Here is an 18,204-nt window from a genome sequence, read left to right on the forward strand (position 1 = left end):
CAGCTCCTCCGAGAGCCCCTGCCTCCTTCCCCTCCGCCCCACCCCCACGGACTCTCAGTCCCACCAGCCAACCTGTTTCCTAAATACATATGCTTTTCTCTTGGCGTAATTAGTACGTGTCTCCCCTCGCAGACTCTCCGCCCCACACCGGGGTCTGTCTCGCCACACCCGGCGCCCAGGTGTTACGGATGCCCACCCCCCTCTGTTTTCGTGTCTTGTGGCTGCTTTTACAAATTACCCCAAACTGGGTGGCCTAAAACCACAGGAAAGATTCTCTCCCAGCTCTGGGGGCCGGCCGTGCGATGTCGAGGGGTGGGCAGGGCCCCCTCCCTCCCTCCAGAGGCTCCTGCAGAGAGTCCTTCCGCCTCTTCCAGCCCCGGTAGCTCCGAGCCATCCGGGGCATCAGCAGCATAAGGCCCGTCTGCCTCCATCGTCCCCCGAGCCTCCTGCTCTGCCTGTCTCCTCTGTCTGTCCCGTGTAAGGACTCTCGTCATTGGCTGAGGAGCCCTCCCGGATCATAGGGGAGGGTGTCCTGTCCAGACCCCCAGTTACATCTGCAGAGACCCCTTTTCCAAATGAGGGCTCAGTGAGCCTCACCTTTCTCTCCAAAGAGCCAGACCGTGAATGTTCAGGCTTTGTAGCAACTCCTCAGCTCCGCCCTTGCAACTCCGAGGCAGCCATATACAACCCATGGGTGGCCGGGGGTGTGTGTGGGGTGTGTGTGTGTGTGTGTGTGGGGGGGGGGCTGCAGTAACTCTCTATCTGCCCAAGCAGGACAGGGTGGGTCCTGCCACGGCCAGCTTGCCCATGCCTGCTGCAGAGCGGGGGAGCCATGGCATGTTCTTGAGCAGGGGGACCGCGTGCCCAGCTCTGGGCTCTGGGGAGACGACTGGGACTGAAGGGGCAGCGTCCGGCCTGGGGCAGCGAAGACCAGGGCCCCTTTGCTCAGGGTCCGGGGACGAGGGCCATGGACTTTGCTGCCGAGATGTGGTTTTCCCGAGATAACGAGGCGTCTGCCCCCTCTGGAAAGCAGGATGCTTGCTGCGCTGGGACCACCCAGGGAACGGACGGTTTATTGATCTAATTTTGACATAAAAGACTTTAATAACGTTTACGAGGCTTGCGAGCTCTCTCCAGGCCAGCGCCCACCTGGCATCGAGGCAGCTGACTGGGTAAAGAGCTCTCTGCGGGCAGCTCTGCCAGGCTTCACGTCGGTTTTGATTAGAGGGAGGAGGGGGAGGGGAGGGCGGGAGGATGGTCCCAGGCCAGGAGCAGCTTTGGGGAAGCGGGGCCGGGGAAGAGCCAAGTGCTCTCACATCCTCTTGGGCAGCGAGGACAGTGGGGGGTGGGGTGCTCAGTGGGGGAGAGGTGGCCTCGATGGGGGACACCTTTGAGTTCTGACATTCCTGGTTCCCTTTTTGCTTCTTCCCTTTTCATCTGGGGACTCTTGCTGACTTAACCTGAATCCAGATGTTCGCTTTATAGGAAGATACTTGGCATCCGATAAAAGCCTCGGAATGCTGACGGGATTGGATATTCTTCTAGAGCTGGGTGGCCCCACAGTGTGTGTCACGCCAGCACTTCTGGGCAAACTGGTCTCGTCTGAGAGAGCAGAGCTCAGTGCAGGCAACGATGAGGGAGTCGGCAAGATGCTCAGAAATGTGGCCACGACCTTTCCACGTGGCCACGACCTTTCCATGTGGCCACGACCTTTCCATGCCACTGTCTCTGCTTCTCCGCCTCCCTCCGGCCCCCCAGCTAACCAGCGTGCAGCACCTCTTACAGGCACTGGCGTGAAGATGTGTAAACCCATCTTGTCCTCTCTCTCCTCACCGACCCCCATCTATCGGCCTTGGGGTTTGAGTAGTTTTACAAAACTGCCCTCAGCACCAGACCAGTTGCAGTCCCCCTGGCCAGGCCTCAGCTCCCGGGTCCCCTGTCTCCGGGTCACCCAAGGCCGGAAGCTCTGCTGGCCGAACTCGAACAGTGTCCCAGCTGGAAGGGAGCCGTCCGGCCCAGGAACCCACATGCGGGCAGTTTTAGAGCTCACATTCGGGAACAGAAGGCCTCTGCGCACGGACATGACTCCAGTGTGAGCCAAGGACAGTCAGTCCGAGTTCTCGGTGAATAATCCCCGAAGGGCCCCAGCTCCGCTTTGCAATGGCGGGAACTGCGTCTCCAGCAGCGAAGGTTACGTACAGCACCGTCTCGGCGATGAAGACCTGGACGTCATCACAGCCACCAGGATGAGAGCTGTGCTCCGAAGGCGAACGCCTCCGCTCTCCCACTTCCCAGTAGCTGACCAGTGAATAGATGACTCTGAGCGTGTCCGCCGGCTGCCTGGCCGTCAGTCTCACAGTGGTTGCACTGGCCAGTCCTTTTCTGAAAACATTACACATCTCAGAGGGGCTGGACCCCGGGCGTGGTCGGCTCCCCCCGTGGAGGGGACGCCTAGGACACGGCGCCCTTCATTCCACACAGAAACGGGTCCAGGGGACGTGGAAACTTGCTCAAGGTCACCGCTGGGAGACGCCCCAGCCGGGACTTGAGCGGAAGGGCTTCTCTCCCCCCTCGGCCGTCTCATGGGGCCTGTGCTGCCGGGCCCCCACGGCCTGTGTCTGTGCTCAGCACCTGCACTTACAGCCTCGCTCCTTCGAGGGGAGGCTGCGAGGGGCCTTGAGCTGTGCTGAGAAGAAGAGATTTCAGCCCCAGCCGATTTGGCTCGGTGGTTAGAGCGTGGGCCTGCGGACGGAAGGGTCCAGGGTTCAGTTCCAGTCAAGGGCACGTGCCTCGGTTGCAGGCTCGATCCCTGGCTCTGGTCCAGGCTTGTGTGCGAGGCAACCAATCGATGTGTCACTCTCACATCGATGTTTCTCTCTCTGTCTCTCCCGTCCCTTCCACGCTCTCTTAAAATCAATGGGAAAATGCCCCTGGGTGAAAATTAACAACAACAACAAAAACAGACTGAGGAAGAAAGAAGAGATTCCACGCAGAGTTGAGCGGCCCATTTCCCGCTGGCCCCGGCCCACTCTCAGGGCACGCAGACTTATATCTCCGGGGAATCTGGTCTGGTTTATCTGCTCTGGAGATTGCCGTGTGACTGCTGCTCTCTGGGGCAGTGTGTCTATGCCCCCCTCCGAGCCCCACCCTGGGCCTGGCCACCTTGGCCTTGGCTGCCTCAGGACTCTGCTGTGACCCCCTGGAGCATTTGACCCCCAGGAAGAGAGGAGGGGAGTGGAGCCTATGGGGCTGGCGGGCCTCCCTTGCCGACTCTGCTTCTCTGTTCCCTTCCTCCACCCCATGTGGCACTTCTGCTGTGCAGGTGTCACCAAGTCCCTGGCTGGTCACCTACAAGGCTGTCCCCGAGCAGAGGACACTGCACGCGTGCAGGAGTCCGACTCAGGAGGTGCGGAGAGTGCCATGGCACAGGCGGCGAGCGCTGGGACCCGCTGGCCCCGCTCGCTGCCAGCTCTGGGAGATGCCCTGGCACAGGAGAGCAGCCCTGGGGCAGACAGAACATGAGGCGACTGGCCAGATGTCACAGATGAACTTGAACTTCTCACCTTGTAGCCAGGTCAGAGATGGAGGAGCTGCAGCATCATTTCTGGGCACCCAGGGATCTGCCCAGCGGGGCGGCCCCTGCATCGGGGCAGCAGCCTGGGTCTAGGGATTCGCACGTGCCAGTTGGTGCAGATCCCGCCCTCTGGGACCCTGCTGCCCTTGGCCTGCCTGACACCATCCCTGGCCCCGGGAAGGGATTCAGCTACTGGAGGCCTCTGTGAGCCGCCCCTGCCCTAGTGAGCTCCTCCCATGCCAGCTGCACCCCCTAATCCCAGGAGCCACTAGGGCAGTGATGGCGAACCTATGACACGCATGTCAGAGGTGACACGCGAACTCATTTTTTTGGTTGCTTTTTCTTTGTTAAATGGCATTTAAATATATAAAATAAATATCAAAAATACAAGTCTTTGTTTTACTATGGTTGCAAATTTCAAAATGCTGACACGCCGAGCTCAAAAGGTTCGCCATCACTGCCCTAGGGGACGCCCCAGGGTAGCTGATGCACCCCCCACCCCCCCCTGCCTGGGAGCAGCGCTCAGAGGGGGCATTTGTCCCGGTGGAGGGCACCAGCCCTGCACGCGGGCGTGTGGCCTGGCAGCCACCGATCGGCCTGGCCTGTGTGGAGGTGGCTGTCCAGCACGAGGTCATGGCTGTGGGTGTCCAGTTAGCAGAGTGGCATCGTTTGCCCAGCAAGTCTTACCCTCTTTCTTTCCTGCAGTGGTGCTTGGCCACTGGGCCCTTTCGGAGCCCGGCACCAGCTCCCCCTCCTACGGTAACGGCACTTTGTACTTCCCCGGGCCCTTCGTTCAGGCGTCTGACGGCCCTTCTTGTTCTGTGGGCCCTGCCTGCCGAGGCCACTTCCTCGTTCGGAGGGTGGGACGGGCCCCAGCAGGCCCGGTGGAGGCCCGCGGAGTCAGGGCACCGTCTTCCCTGAAGTTCCCGTGAGTCAGGGGTGATCGACAGCCAGGCCTCCAGCTGCTGGCTCTTCCCGATGTGTAACCAGCCTGGGCCGGTCAGCTGGAGCCAGGCAGTCCTTACCCAAGGCCCTCTGCTGCCCCGAGTCCTTACACACACACACACACACACACACACACACACACGGCCTCTCCTGTCCCCCGAGTCCTTACACACACACACACACACACACACGGCCTCTCCTGTCCCCCGAGTCCTTACACACACACACACAGACACACACACACAGACACACACACACAGACACACACAGACACACACACACACATACACACACGGCCTCTGCTGCCCCCGGGTGAAAGCAGGACACACTCAGGTCCGTGTCTTCTAGGACACATGTGGCCTTGGGGCGTCCCCCAGCCTCCCAGAGCCTCCGTTTCTGCTCATGTAAAATTGGAATAATCGTGCCCCTTGGCAAAAACTTTGGAGGTTCAGCAACAGAGTATAGAGAATATTTAGCTCAGCCTGAGCATATACTTGCTTAGTAAAAGACATTATTAAAATATTATTTTAAAAGGTACCATTAAAATATTTAAAACGGTATTAAAATGTATTTTAATAGGCATAAATATTATTTTAAAAGGCATTAAAATATTTTAAAAGGCATTATTAAGATATTCTTTATAAGGTATTATTAAACTATTTTAAATATTTATGTAAATGAAAATAGACAGGGTGGGGCAGAAGGAGGTTTCCAGCCAGGAGCACGGGAGAGAGCTTATTCTCATGTTGTTATTTATTAATATTGAACTATTTTCCATGTGAACAACTGGACCTCCTCTCGCCCCTCCTGCACTTAGTAGTTGATGAACAGTAACAACCTGCGGTCATTTTGCCAGCGTCACCAGCACTGCCGGCTCCCCTTTTCCCTCCTCGCCCTCGTCCCCACGGCCCGTGCCTACCCCGCTCATGGTTTCACACTGTCTCCCTCTGAGCTCGCGCCTTTCCTTTCCACGGTGGGGTGTGGAGCCAGGCAGACTCCCGTCTGATTTAAATATTATGCTTTTACCCCCGACTTTATGGGATAAAAGGTGGCCACGAGCTTAAGGTATCGTCGGAATCCCAGGTGGCCTGGGCTGAGTCCTGTGCCCTAGACAGGCTGACACAGTCAGGCCCTGGGGCCGAGGCTGCAGCCCAGGGTGCCAGTGGCTCGTCGGGCCCTGAGGGAAGTCCTGGGGGTCCTCTTGGCCGTTGTCAGGCTGGCTGTGCAGGTGGTGGCTGTCTTCTTCTCTGCTCAGAGAGGAAGGGCTCCTGTCCTGGCTTGTTGGCTCCCTGGCACTTGCCGCTCACTTTTACGATGTGTTACTGGCTCATAAATCGTCTGCCTGTCCCAGGAGCCTGGGCAGGGCCTCCAGGCCACAAGCCGGACACTCACATCGTTGACTTTACCAGGATGTGGTGCCGTGACCTCCAGCACCATGAGTGCAGCCACTTCCGGGGGCGGGGCGGGGGGGGGGGGGGGGGGTCGGTCATGGAACCCAGGCTCTGCCTCCTGAGCTGTCCTGGGATCCTGACAAATCCTTTAGGTGTCACCTGTGGATAATCTCGAGCTGTTAACGAGCCCAGGAAATAACCCCGTGGGTCCTCGGGGGCCAAAACGAGAGCAGAGAAACCTCCCTGTGAGTCACTGCAAATATTTACCCTCGAAGGTCTGATTGTGAAATCTGCTGAGCCCTCGGGTGGCACTCCCCTTGGGACCCGAAGAGCCCCAGCAGCAGTCAGATGTGCAGTGTTGAAAGGGTTGGGCAGGGGGACCCCCCACTTTTAGCCTGGGAAGCGCCCCAAGCTGCCAGAACTCCACGAGGAACCCTGGGCTCTGTCGTCTCTGAGAAAATGCTGGGGATGGGGTGCAGACTCCCTGGGCGCTCTGGGGGAGCTTGGCCTCTCCTAGCTTGTCTCCCTCTCAGCTGCTCTTTGGAGTCTTGGCAACGCGTTCACCTCGATAGGATTTCCACCCGACCCACCTCCACCCCCCAGTAGGAGGGCGTGATGGCTGCTGGGGAAATTCTGTCCTCACACTGTCTCATTGGAGCTGCAGATGCGAAGCGATCATGACATTGGGTATCTTCCCCTTCCTTCCGTGGGAGTGTCTGTTTTATCCAGGCACCTGCCCTCCTCGGTCCTTCCTGCCAGCCAGGACCTACCGAGGACTCGCCGCACGGGAGGGCCAGGCTGGGTCTCTTGCCAACAGTTGCTTACACCGAGTGGGAATGGAGGGGCAGCCCGAGTCCTACGCAGGAGCCACCGATGACTTGGGCACATGGTAGACGTTCCGTCTGAGGGTCGGGCGCCCACCCCTTCCCGGACCGCCCGCCGTCGGTGCAGCAGAAACGTGGACAAGCTCGCGTAGAGACTGCGCCGGCGTTCCCCTCACAGGTGCTGGTCCTGCAGAGGGCGAGGAGGTGGGCGTCTTGGTTTTGTTGTGTTGTGCTGCCATTTTGTTTGTGTTTTAGAAACAGTGGGTGCCTCCCAGTAAGGTCTCTTGGGTTATCCACTCTCACCCTGAGCTTGAGATGGACTCCCAGGTCAGGCGGTTACATGAATAACAGGGCTGATGAGAAGATGGCTGAGGCTCCGTTGGAATAAACAGCTTCCTTTAGGGTGGAAGTCGCCTCCGGATCGGAGATAAGAAGCGGAGCCACAGCCTGCCCCCGTGTGACACTCAGAAACGTCCGCAGACATGGCCAGTGTCCCCTGGGCCAAGGCGCCCCCAGTGGAGCACCCCTGGCCTCAGGGAATGGGAGGGACAGTCCCGATCCCAGGTGTCCGCGGGCTTCTCTGGAGCCCAGCGCTCAGGCCCCCATCGCGGGAGAGAGATTCCCCGCAGGGCCAGGACCTGACGGGTGTGAGGAGGGCCCCACTGGGACGCCCCGCGACTGCCGCCTGCCACCTGCGTGTGAAAGGCGCCTGAGCGGGGAGTTGGGGCAGGGGGTTGTTCTTGGAAGGCCCTGGAGCCCAGCCCAGTTCCGATTCCCCAGACCTCTGCCCAGACAGCCTCATTCGGGCTTTTGGGGAGCCCACCTCTCCTCCCGCTGCTGCAGAGGGTGGACTCGTGCGGTTCTTGTGGCCAGGGCTGCTCTGGCAGTTTGGGGCCCGTGGCTCCCCCCCACCCCCACCCCAAGCTGCAGAGGCCTGCTCCTCAGGCTCACCTCCCTCCGACACTGCTTGGACACAGGCCTCCGTTTCTCTGGACCCATCTCCTGCCCGGGGGGAGGGGCAGCTGGCCGGTGCTGAGCTTTCTCCTCGGAGGTCCTCTGTGACGGGGCGGGGCCACCGGCCATTGGACCTTGTCCTCAATGCGCCCCTGTCCCTGGTCTCTGTGGCCCGAGGGTGGCCTCCGGCCCTGGGTTTTGTGTACTGAGCCCTGAGCCCCCACTTCCACCCCACAGGGCTCAGGAACCCCGGCTGCCTCGCACCCTCAGCCGAGGATGCGATGGGTTCTAGGAGCGGCTGCCCTTAGGTCAGGCCATCCGGTACCAACCGTCACTGCCTGGGGTCTCCAAGCTCACCCGGATTTGGTGATCCGCCACAGGGACTCGGCACTCAGGATATAGTCACACTCACGGCTAGGAGATGTCACAGTGCAAGACACGGGATGAAATCGCCAAGAGAAGAGGCACTGGAGGAAAAGATGGCTTCCTTCGATTCCTTCCCAGCATCTCCTTTCGGTCCCTCTGCGGGGGTGGGGTGGGGGGAGGAGGGTAGGGACCTGCGGCTGGGGTGCTGTGCCTCCTGTGCTGCTAGGCTTCAGGGTAGAAAGCAGAATGTGCTGAGTCGTGGGGAGGAGCTGGTGTTCAAGGGCCAGGGGCCAGGGCTGGGCTTGAGGTCCTGACTTCCTGCGTCTCGCTCCTGCCTCCTCACCTGCCCCCTGAGGAGAAGTCTAAGGCGTGAGAGGAAGGCAGGCCCCAGGGCCTCCACCCACCTTCCCGTGCTCCTGGCAAGCGCCCCACGGTTCTCAGGACATGGGCCCCAAGGCGCCGTTGCACCCGCAGCCTCCCTGCACTCCAGGGCGTCTCAGCCATCACGCCGGTGGCATCACTGGCCGAGAGGTTGCAAGTGGGTAGCACCCCCATTTCCCGTAGAACCCCCCATTCCCCTGCACGCTCTCGCCCTCCTGGCAGGGCCTATCCTTGCTCACTGTAGAGATAGCGGGACGTTCAGAGCCTCTGAAACGTGTTTCATTTGTAAAGGAGTATCATTCCTCTCTGTCCCGGGAGCCCAGGCTGCGTGCAGACAGCAGACTGCAGACTGACGGGCCGCTCTCTCCCCAGCACAGAGGGAGGGAGCACGTGAGGTCTCACGCGAGCCAACAGCCCGTGGTTTCTCAGCAGAGCCCAGAGCTCCCTGCAGGAGGAGGAGCAGGTGGTGCCCGGCTTTGAACTGGGCCCACATGCCCCGGGGATAAGGGAAGGTTTAGTTCTGTCTCAACAAGGGCGTGGGGGAAGCATCCCTGTGAGTTTTGCATTGGCCGGGAGCCAGGCAGAGAGCGGTGGGACCGGGGCTGCAGTCGAGGGCTGTTGGGAGCGCGTGTCTCTCTGATCGTGCCCAGAAGATTGTTTTGCGGGTGGGAAAGAAAGGGGCCTTTCACCCGTTCTCGTGTGGCCCGCCCTGCATTTTTCGCTGAGCAGCCGTTTCGGAGTTTCCTCTTGGAGCGGTGGGTTTATGCTGTCCAGATGTGCACCATGTGGCGGTTTTGTGTTTTGGCGTTCCAGATGTGCACGGCCGGGGAAGTGAGCTTTGGCAAAGGCAGGGCCTGTCTCTGGCCCTGGGAACCTGCAGAGGCTACAATGCGCTCGTTGTGTGGGGATCCCAAAGAGTTTCTTTAACCTCCTGATTCTGCGGCCGAGGACACTGAGCCCCGGGGGGTGTGACTGCTCGCCGCCGCCGCTGATCGATGGCCCGCAGCTGGGAGCCGAGAAGATACCAGCTTTGCTGGAACTCCTGGCCCCGATCTGCACGCACGTCTGTTTCAGCACCGTGTGCACCTGGCGCTCTTCCAGGCGCTGGAACCACATTGGCGAAAAAACAAAGATTCCTAGCTTGTTCTGATGGGGAAAGAATGAGCAGTAAACATAAAAAATGGGCACTTTATATAGTAGGTTGGCACGTAAGAATTGCTTTAAAAAATCAGGAGGAGGAGGAGGAGGACGTAAATGAGGAGGTGGAGGGAGAGGAGGGAGAGGGCGAAATGAGACTAGGGTTAAGGGGGATGGGACTGTGGTGATGGTTGACCATTTTAGCTAAGTGAGTAAGGGTAGATTTCATTGAGAAAGTGACTATCTTAGTCACCTATTGTGGAACAAAAGAGCTTTAAGTTCAGTGGCCTCAACCAGTAAATATTCTCTCACGTTGTTTGTGGGGTAGGAGCTCACGAGCGGCTCTGTGGAGGGTCCCTGCTCAGGGTCTCTCTGGAGGTCAGCCGGGGAGGCCATCATCTGAAGGCCCGACTGGGGCTGGAGGACCCGCCCCCAAGGTGGTGCCTCACGTGGCCATTGGCTGGAGGCCTCGGCTCCTTGTTGCATGGCACCTCCGTACAGCTCCTACCACATGGCAGCTGGCCTCCCCCAGAACACATGGTCCAGGGGGACAGATGGAAGTTGGAGGGCAGATGGAAGTCACCGTGTCTTCTATGACCCAGCCTAGTCTTGAAAGCGGGGAAGAAGCAAGCCAAGAGATCTCAGAAGGAATGCTCCGGTGGAAAGCCCTCGGGTGGGAGTGACAGCAGTGTTTATGGGAGAGCGTGGAGGCTGGAGGGCAGGACACAGAGGTCATTGCCGGCCAGGGGAAGGTCATGAGCACAGAAGCAGCACAGCGGACAGGGCAGCTGTGCTGAGAATAGACCACAGGGCAGGCAAGAAGCCAGGAGACGGGGCAGGAGGCTGTCACGGTGAAGCAGGCGGGAGATGGGGAGGCTCCCACCTGCCTGTGGTGAGGGAGGAACTAGGGAACGCCTGGATTCTGGACCAATTTTTTTAAAAAAAATAAATGTTTTTATTGATTTGAGAGGAAGGGAGAGGAAGAAAGAGAAACATCAATGATGAGAGAGAATCACCCCACACTGGGGATCGAGCCCACAACCCAGGCATGTGCCCTGACCGGAATCGAACTGTGACCTCCAGGTTCATAGGTCAACAGTGCTCAACCATTGAGCCACGCCGGCCGGGCTGGACCCCTTTGAGGTTAGATCCACAGGATCCCGTTGGATTGTGGGAGGCGTGATAGAGAGAGTAGCCACCGAGGATCACAGCTCGCAGCCCTCCTTCCCAGACTGCCCTGGCCACCTCTCCTCCCGCCTCCTGTGGTTTTGCAGGGAGAGCTGAGGAGGGGCCTGGGCTGTGTTCTCCCCCCCACCCCCCCACCCTCTGGGCCTGGTGGCTCCGTCCACCCCGTGGAAAAGGAACGTACGCCTCCTGCGTGCGAGCAATAGGAAGTGTTTATGAAGGCACTTAATGCTCTTTAGAAGAAAGTGCCAAAGTGCCGGAACATTTTCTGGTGGTTGGCAGTGGTATTTTGCTGGAGAGCGAAATGTTTTTGTTGCAGCCCCTCCCCCTGAAACGTTGATTCTGCAGATGGACGGACTGCGGCGCTCAGCAAAGAAGGAACTGGGGTGAAAGGAGATGTTGGGGGGCGGGCAGGGGTGGAGGAGCGAGCTTGGGGATCCTGAGGACATGCCCTACGCAGAACTCCAAACCTGTGGTCGAAGGAAACCACCCACAGGCCAAGTGTGCAGGCGATGAGAACGCAAAGCCCTCCTCACCCAAACCCTCCCGTGACCCTCTGGCGGGTCTCACACGGCTGCCTCAGCTGGTTATCTGAGATCCAGGGCAGGCCCGGCCCCTCTGTGCCTGAGCAGTGAGGGTGGTGTACCCCTGGGGGTGGGCAGGGAGGAGCAGGAGGCCCGGGGTGAGGCTCTGGGGCTGCCGGTCACGTTCCGTTTCTTGATCTGGGTGTGGGTTTCGTGAAATTGGTCAGGTGTCTGAAAATTCATCAGGTACAACACTTAGAGTCTGAGCCCTTCTCTGCTCAGCATTCAGCTGCAGTGACACCTTTATTAAGAGACAAGGAGAAGACATTTCTTCCCCAAAAGGGTGAGCTGACCCAGGTAGGACCTGAGTTCCCACCTTTAGAGATTCCTTGTCTGCTCAAAGGCATTGTTTTTAAAATGCCAAATACCTTGCCCGGTCGGCGTGGCTCAGTGGTTGAGTTTTGACCTATGAACCAGAAGGTCACGGTTCAGTTCCCGGTCAGGGCACATGCTGGGTTGCGGGGTCGATCCCCAGTGGGCTGTGTGCAGGAGGCAGCTGATCAGTGATTCTCTCTCACCATTGATGTTTCTATCTCTCTCTCCCTCTCCCTCCCTTTCTCTTTAAAATCAATAAAAATGTATTTTTTTACAAAATGCCAAATACCTTAAGGAGAATTAACCAGCAAGCTGTTGCCATTGGCCATGGACACGCATCTCAGCCGGTGGACAGGGAGGCGTGGCTTAGCTCTGCCTCCTCAGGACTCGGTGAACAAAGTCACAGTACATTGACTCTGTTGTGTCTGTTTCACTCAGAATTGTGTCTCTGGGGGGCCTCGTTCCTTCTCATCGCTGGACACAGGGTTCCGTTGTGTGACTGGAACACAGTTTATCCATTCATTGGGCTTAGGGCATTTGCTTAGTTTACACTAATAGCGCTTCTGTGACCTCCTAGTGTGCGTCTTCTCACAGCTACGTCAGCAGTAAGCACGTTGCTCCTGGGTAGACAACCCCAGGGCCCTTGTACGTCATACAGGCAGCCTCACACCTGGGCTGTGCAGGGGGATCGAGTAGGTAGAGGTCCCTAGGACACCCCACAGGGAGTCAGAGACCCAGGTGTACCTGGGAGCTCTCCACCTTTCAGCAAGGGAGGCAGCAGTGAGGGCCTGAGTCACCCTCAGACACCACCCTGCCCTGTGCCTTCCTGGGCTGGCCCGCCCACTCTGAGGGTGGCAGACCGGAAGGGAGCACTGGGTCACCTCCTCTCTCCAGCCTGCGGGGCTGCGGCAGGATCCCTTGCGTGCCAGGCCAGCCCCACTGAGCAGGTAGGGCGGGCGGCCCTTCGGGGAACATCCAGCCCCTTCCCACCTGCCGGCTCATCAGACGCCTCCCCAGGCTGCCAAGTGGGAAGCCGGTGATGTCATCGCCCAGCCCCAACAATCAGGCCTTTCATGGCTGGACGATAACAATCAAAACAGTATGTCAGGGCCTGCCACGCAAGAACGCACACGCTCGTCCTCAGGGAGGATCTGAAGGCGGTGAGCGGGGCCGCCAGGAGCGCGCCGTCTCCTTCCGAGATCCCCCGGCCCGAGAACATAGCCCGGAGAGCAGGCCTGCGCGCGCATGGGCGCTCACTCACCAGTTCTCTGAGAAACCAGGATGCTGTCCAGCACCTCCCCCGGGACTCCTCACCTCCGACCCCAGAACTAACCCCAGAACTAACTCTGCACGGAGCAATACTCCGCGGCTGGGGTTCGAGCAGGAGTGTCTCGTTGCACAACTCCAGGGGGCGCTGTTCGCCGACAGAACGTGCAAGGTGCCCAGAGTGCGCAGCCCTGGGGTTCTGAGGCTGCTGCCTTCAGAGTGAGGGAGCAGGCTGTTGTGTTGACCTTGACCCCCAGGACTCGGTCTTGCCACAGCCAAGCTCCCTGGCCGGCCCAGCTCCACGGAGCCTAGAGATTCTCGGTGAGATGCATGAGCGCGATGTTTTCCTTGCCCGGAGGGAAGTTTCTGGTGTTCAGATGTTTGCCCAGGAAGCAAAGTCACCTACACTGTTGCTTAGTCTGGCGGGTGGTTCTCAGCCAGGGACGGTTGGACCCCAGGAGACCTTGTGGGTCATGTCCGCTGGAAGGAGGCTACCGGCATCTAGTGGGTGGAGCCAGGGATGCTGCTAATGGTCCTGCCGTGCAGTGGGCAGGCCCCACGACAGAGTGGCCGGGCCAGAATGCCAGGAGTGCCAGGTGGAGAGGCCCTGCGTAGGGGAGATGCCCAGCCCCGTTGGCCCTGGGGCCTCTGGTTCCCATTCTCTCCTCCGGCTCTCCTGTGCCCCAGGGGGCCAGGCCCTCCGCTCAGTGAGCGGGCCTAAGGCAGTGCTGCCTGTCCGCGGGGGATGGGAGCCCAGGTAACGTCTCCTTAGGACTGTGTGATGGCTCTGTGTGAAGTCTGGAGGAACTGAAGCGTAGAGAGTCGTGGTTAAGAGTGCCCACGGTCACTTCGTGGCTGGGTGACCACGTAACCTCCCCGTGCATCACCTTTCCCATCTGTAAAATGGGGGTGATAGTGGCAGAAAACACGAAGGGGTGCAGGAGGGGGCCAAGCTTGTCGCCACACATAACGTGGGTAGGACATTCATTTTTTCTTCTTCTTTTTTTTTAAATATATATTTTCTTGATTTTTACAGAGAGGAAGGGAGAGGGATAGAGAGTTAGAAACATCGATCAGCTGCCTCCTGCAACACCCCACTGGGGATGTGCCCGCAACCAAGGCACATGCCCCTGACCGGAATCAAATCTGGGACCCTTCAGTCCACAGGCTCTCTCTCCATCCACTGAGCCAAACTGGTCAGGGCGGTAGGACCTTCTTTACAAGCATCTGCGTAGCTTCCAGGATCGTGCGAACATCCTCTGTGGCAAATTAGAATTCTGGCCCAGGGTCGCCTCTGCCATGTCCCGGGCTCCTGGGTGCTCCCAGGGGTGACCAAGTCATCCAGTGGGCCCGGGACTTTCCGGGGCTCACCACTGAATGCCCAGTGTCCCGGGCAAACCTGGGCAGTTGGGCACCCCAGTTCCCATCACAAAACTCAAGCAGCACTCGGGGACTTTTAAGTTTATTTCCTGGGGTGGCAGGGAAGGGGTCCTGAGTCGGGGCAGGTGCAGCACCATCCGCATCCTCACCCCTTGGTGACCGCTTCGGTCCCTGGTGACTGGAGTGTGTAGCCAGGGCTGGGAGCTTTGGGTTTAATTCATGGTCCGGAGTTGATGCCAGTGGGATGGGGCACAGAGGGTGTGGGGGGACTGAGCCTTTCCAGGGGGTCACCCCTAACAGATGCACAGCATGGAGCAGAGCAAGGGGCCCCGGTGAGTGTGTGTGTGAGTGTGTGTGTGTGTGTGTGTGTGTGTGTGTGTCTATGTATGTATGCGTGTATGTTAAGGGATATCTATGAAGGTGGAGAGGATGGAAAAGCCATGGTCTAGCCCTCGCTGTCACGAGTGGTGGAGCCAGGAGCCCCCAGAAAAGAGTCCATGACCACCCAGTGAGACAGCACCCTCAGAGCGGCCTGGCAGCATCCCAAGGGCGCACCCTGGCTGGGCTGTGCGCCCCATGCCGGCGCTGGGGCAGGGCAGGGCAACCAGGCATGCCCGGGACAGAAGAATGGCGTTTCTGTGCTGCTTATCAGGACAGTGGCTCCGGCAGGATGTGGCGAGGCTTCCCCAGCCCGCCGGGCGGACGGCCGCAGCCAGCGCCCCATCATGGCGAGGACTTTGGCCGGGGAGCCCCACCTTGACTTGCTGGTGACATTGGGCTGGCGGCTCTCCAAGGTCAGGCTGTGGTAAGTCATGAGGACATGAAGGCAGGTGACGGCCATGGACAGTGAGCCACCAAGTGCTCTTTCCACACGACGACGACGAGGCCCCAGATCTGGTCGGACCCCTTGACCTTGCTCATGGGAAGACCCTCATGGGGTCGTGGGTCCCATCTGGTCAGATCTTTGTGCAGCTGCTGAGATATGAGGGCAGAGACCAGCAACCACGGCCTGCGGGCCTACTCCGCCCACCACCTGGTTTTGTAAATAAAGTTTTATTGGGACACAGCCCCACTCGCTCACTTACATACTGGCTGCTCTCCCACTGCAAAGGCAGAGCTGAGTAGTAGCCACAGACACCTGGTGGCCCTCAGAGCCTAAAATACTCAGTCGTTTCCTGTGAGGTGGCTCATGGGTCGTGGGGGAAGTCAGAGCCTGCCTGAGCCTCTCCTCCCTCAGAAATAAATGGAGAGAGCCCGGATTGTGTGGCTCAGTGGTTGAGCATCAACCTGTGAACCAGGAAGTCACGGTTCAATCCCTGGTCAGGACACACGCCCGGGTTGTGGACTTGATCCCCAATGTGGAGCCTGTAGGAGGCAGCCCATCAATGATTCTCTCTCATCATTGGTGTTTCTCTCTCTCTCCCCCACCCCTTCTTCTCTGAAATCGATAACAATATATTTAAGAATAAAGAGAAGAAGTAAACAGAGAGAGCTGCCTGAGATAAGGGGGGCGGGATCCAAGGGAGCCCAGGGGAGAGGCCAGCAGACGGCGCCATAGCCAGGGCCCTTCTGGGACATGCCGTGGACCACACGGTCAGGTGTCCTCAGGGCGTGACCTGCCGTCCCCAGGACACCAGACGTTTTCTTTTTTAGAGAACGAGTACTAACTGCAGACGCCATCACTCTGATGGGTGGGTGTTGAGGGGAAGCTGAGGCTGTCAGCAGGAGACGGGATGAGAGTTCGTTTGAACGGCGTGCGAGCTCTGTGTTTATCAGGCCAAGGCTCTGCGAGGGCCAGTCTTCCCTCAGTGTCTCCTCGCCTGGCGGGCGGCCCCCAGGTCAGAGAGTCTCTTAGGAAAACGTTGACCCCAGAGTCTCTCTCTGTGTGTGTGTGTGTGTGTGTGTGTGTGTGTGTGTCTGGGGCTCTGAGCCCCTGTGAAATGTGTGCATGGGCTGAGGTGCAAGCCCAAATATAAAAAGGTTAAACTCTGAGGATGGTCCCCCGTGCTCTTTGCTGGGGGGTAGAACAGGGGACCGTGGCCAGAGCCGGCCTAACGGGACCGTCCAGGCAGCCAGTGCGTCCCCGTTCCGGGAGCCTGGTGGGTGAGCGGGCAGGAGGAAGGGGGAGTCCCCCGTTGTTGCTGAGCTGGTGGGTGGATCCCTGTTGGCAGCAGAGGGACAGACGTGAGCAAATGGGCCGGAAAGACAAGTGACAGTGGATGGAGCTTCCTTTTCTCTCTAATCCTCCCCCCACCCTCCGGGCCACGTGCCCAGCATTGCCTGCCAAGTGGCACCTCTTCTCTCGTCCTGGAGATGTGTGGTGATCTGACGGGTGCTCCGTGGAGGGGCTGCCCACGGACGTGTCCAGCCCGGGTCGCTCAGGCACCGCCTTCCCGCTGTGTTCAGGCCGATGCTTGGCTTTCTCTGAGAGTTTCCTGGCTGTCCCTCACAGGAGGCGGGCTCTTCATCCAGGCGCGCGCCTCTCCCCGGGGTCGCACGCTGCATTTGCTCCCGTCCGTCTCGTTCTGGGGCTTCCTCCCTCTGCACTCGGATGCCTGGGCTGCGCAGGAAGCCGGCTCTCAAGGCCTGGCTCCGACCAGCTGACCAACTCGCGCAGCACCGTGTCCTGCAGAGGCAGGAGCAGAGAGGACCGTGGGAGCACCACCGGGCCCGAGGAAGCACCGTGCCAGGTCCGGACCCGCCCGGGAGTCCGTGGAGAAGCCGAGCCCAGACCCAGGCGATCGGGGCCACTGTCCGGTTCTGCATCGGACTCTCTTGTCCCACTTCTGAAGTTGCCTCTCGATAAAATGTGATCGCTCCACCCCCATGCCCTCGGGGAGAGGAGACCAAAGCGTGCTGGCACCTCCGGGTGCTGGGAACCCCAGAGGCCTTCATCAGGCCGCTGGGTCACAGCGACCATCATGGGAGATGCTGTGGCTCCTTCCACGTGACAGACGAGGACCCGAGTTGGATGATGTGTGCAGAGCTGTACAGTTACGTGGCGGAGCTGGGGCCATCCTAACACCTGGGCAGCATGGAGGGGTGGCTATCCATGCACCCCCTCCCTCGCCTGTGCCCCCCTCTGGCCCGGCCCCTTCCTCCTTCCTCCGCTGCCCAGCTCTCACCTGGGTCGCTGACACCAGAGGATGCCCTGGGCCCGGGCGGTTCCGGACACCCCCTTCATGGGTCTTCTTGGTCTTTCAGGAACTTGGCCATTGGAATCGGGATCCAGAACTTCCCAGAGGGCCTGGCGGTCAGCCTCCCCTTGCGCGGGGCTGGCTTCTCCACCTGGAGGGCCTTCTGGTAAGTGCGTCCGAGCGCCCCGTCCCAGGCCGGGGTCACGGCCGCTACGGCCAAGGCAGAGCTCAGGGCCGTCCCCTGTGCCGCTTCTTTCTGCCAGGCGACCCCTCTGACCTGGAAGCGAATCGGGCACTTCTGGTAAAACCCGAGGACCTGGCGGAACCTCTGTGCATAGCCACGCCGTGCCCATGCGCGTGTCTGTTCTCCCTCAGGTACGGGCAGCTGAGCGGCATGGTGGAGCCCCTGGCCGGGCTCTTTGGGGCCTTTGCCGTGGTTCTGGCCGAGCCCCTCCTGCCTTACGCTCTGGCCTTCGCTGCTGGCGCCATGGTCTACGTGGTCATGGACGACATCATCCCCGAGGCGCAGATCAGGTGGGAGAGCTGCCCCCTCCCCCATCGGTCCCTGCCCCTCCTGCTCCTGCTCTTGTCCCTGCTCCTGTCTCTGCTCCTGCTCTTGTCCCTGTCCCTGCCCCTGCCCCTGCCCCTGCTCCTGTCCCTGCCCCTGTTCCTGTCCCTGCCCCTGCCCCTGTCCCTGCCCCTGCCCCTGTCCCTGTCCCTGCCCCTGCCCCTGCCCCTGTCCCTGTCCCTGTCCCTGCCCCTGTC

The 18,204-nt window shown here is 59.7% G+C and overlaps 1 protein-coding gene across 6 annotated transcripts in view; it reads left to right on the top strand.

Annotated features, from left to right (window-relative positions):
* SLC39A11 (solute carrier family 39 member 11) overlaps positions 1–18,204 on the top strand; it is a 175,620-nt gene that overhangs the window by 155,230 nt on the left and 2,186 nt on the right. For all 6 annotated transcript variants that reach the window (XM_036340438.1, XM_036340441.1, XM_036340443.1 and 3 more), the window contains 2 exons: positions 17,507–17,605; positions 17,815–17,973. In XM_036340438.1, coding sequence (XP_036196331.1) covers positions 17,507–17,605; positions 17,815–17,973 — 258 coding nt within the window. The remainder of the gene's footprint in view (positions 1–17,506; positions 17,606–17,814; positions 17,974–18,204) is intronic.

Source organism: Myotis myotis, unplaced genomic scaffold, assembly GCF_014108235.1.
Source record: "Myotis myotis isolate mMyoMyo1 unplaced genomic scaffold, mMyoMyo1.p scaffold_m19_p_17, whole genome shotgun sequence".
In the NCBI taxonomy this organism is placed as follows: domain Eukaryota; kingdom Metazoa; phylum Chordata; class Mammalia; order Chiroptera; family Vespertilionidae; genus Myotis; species Myotis myotis.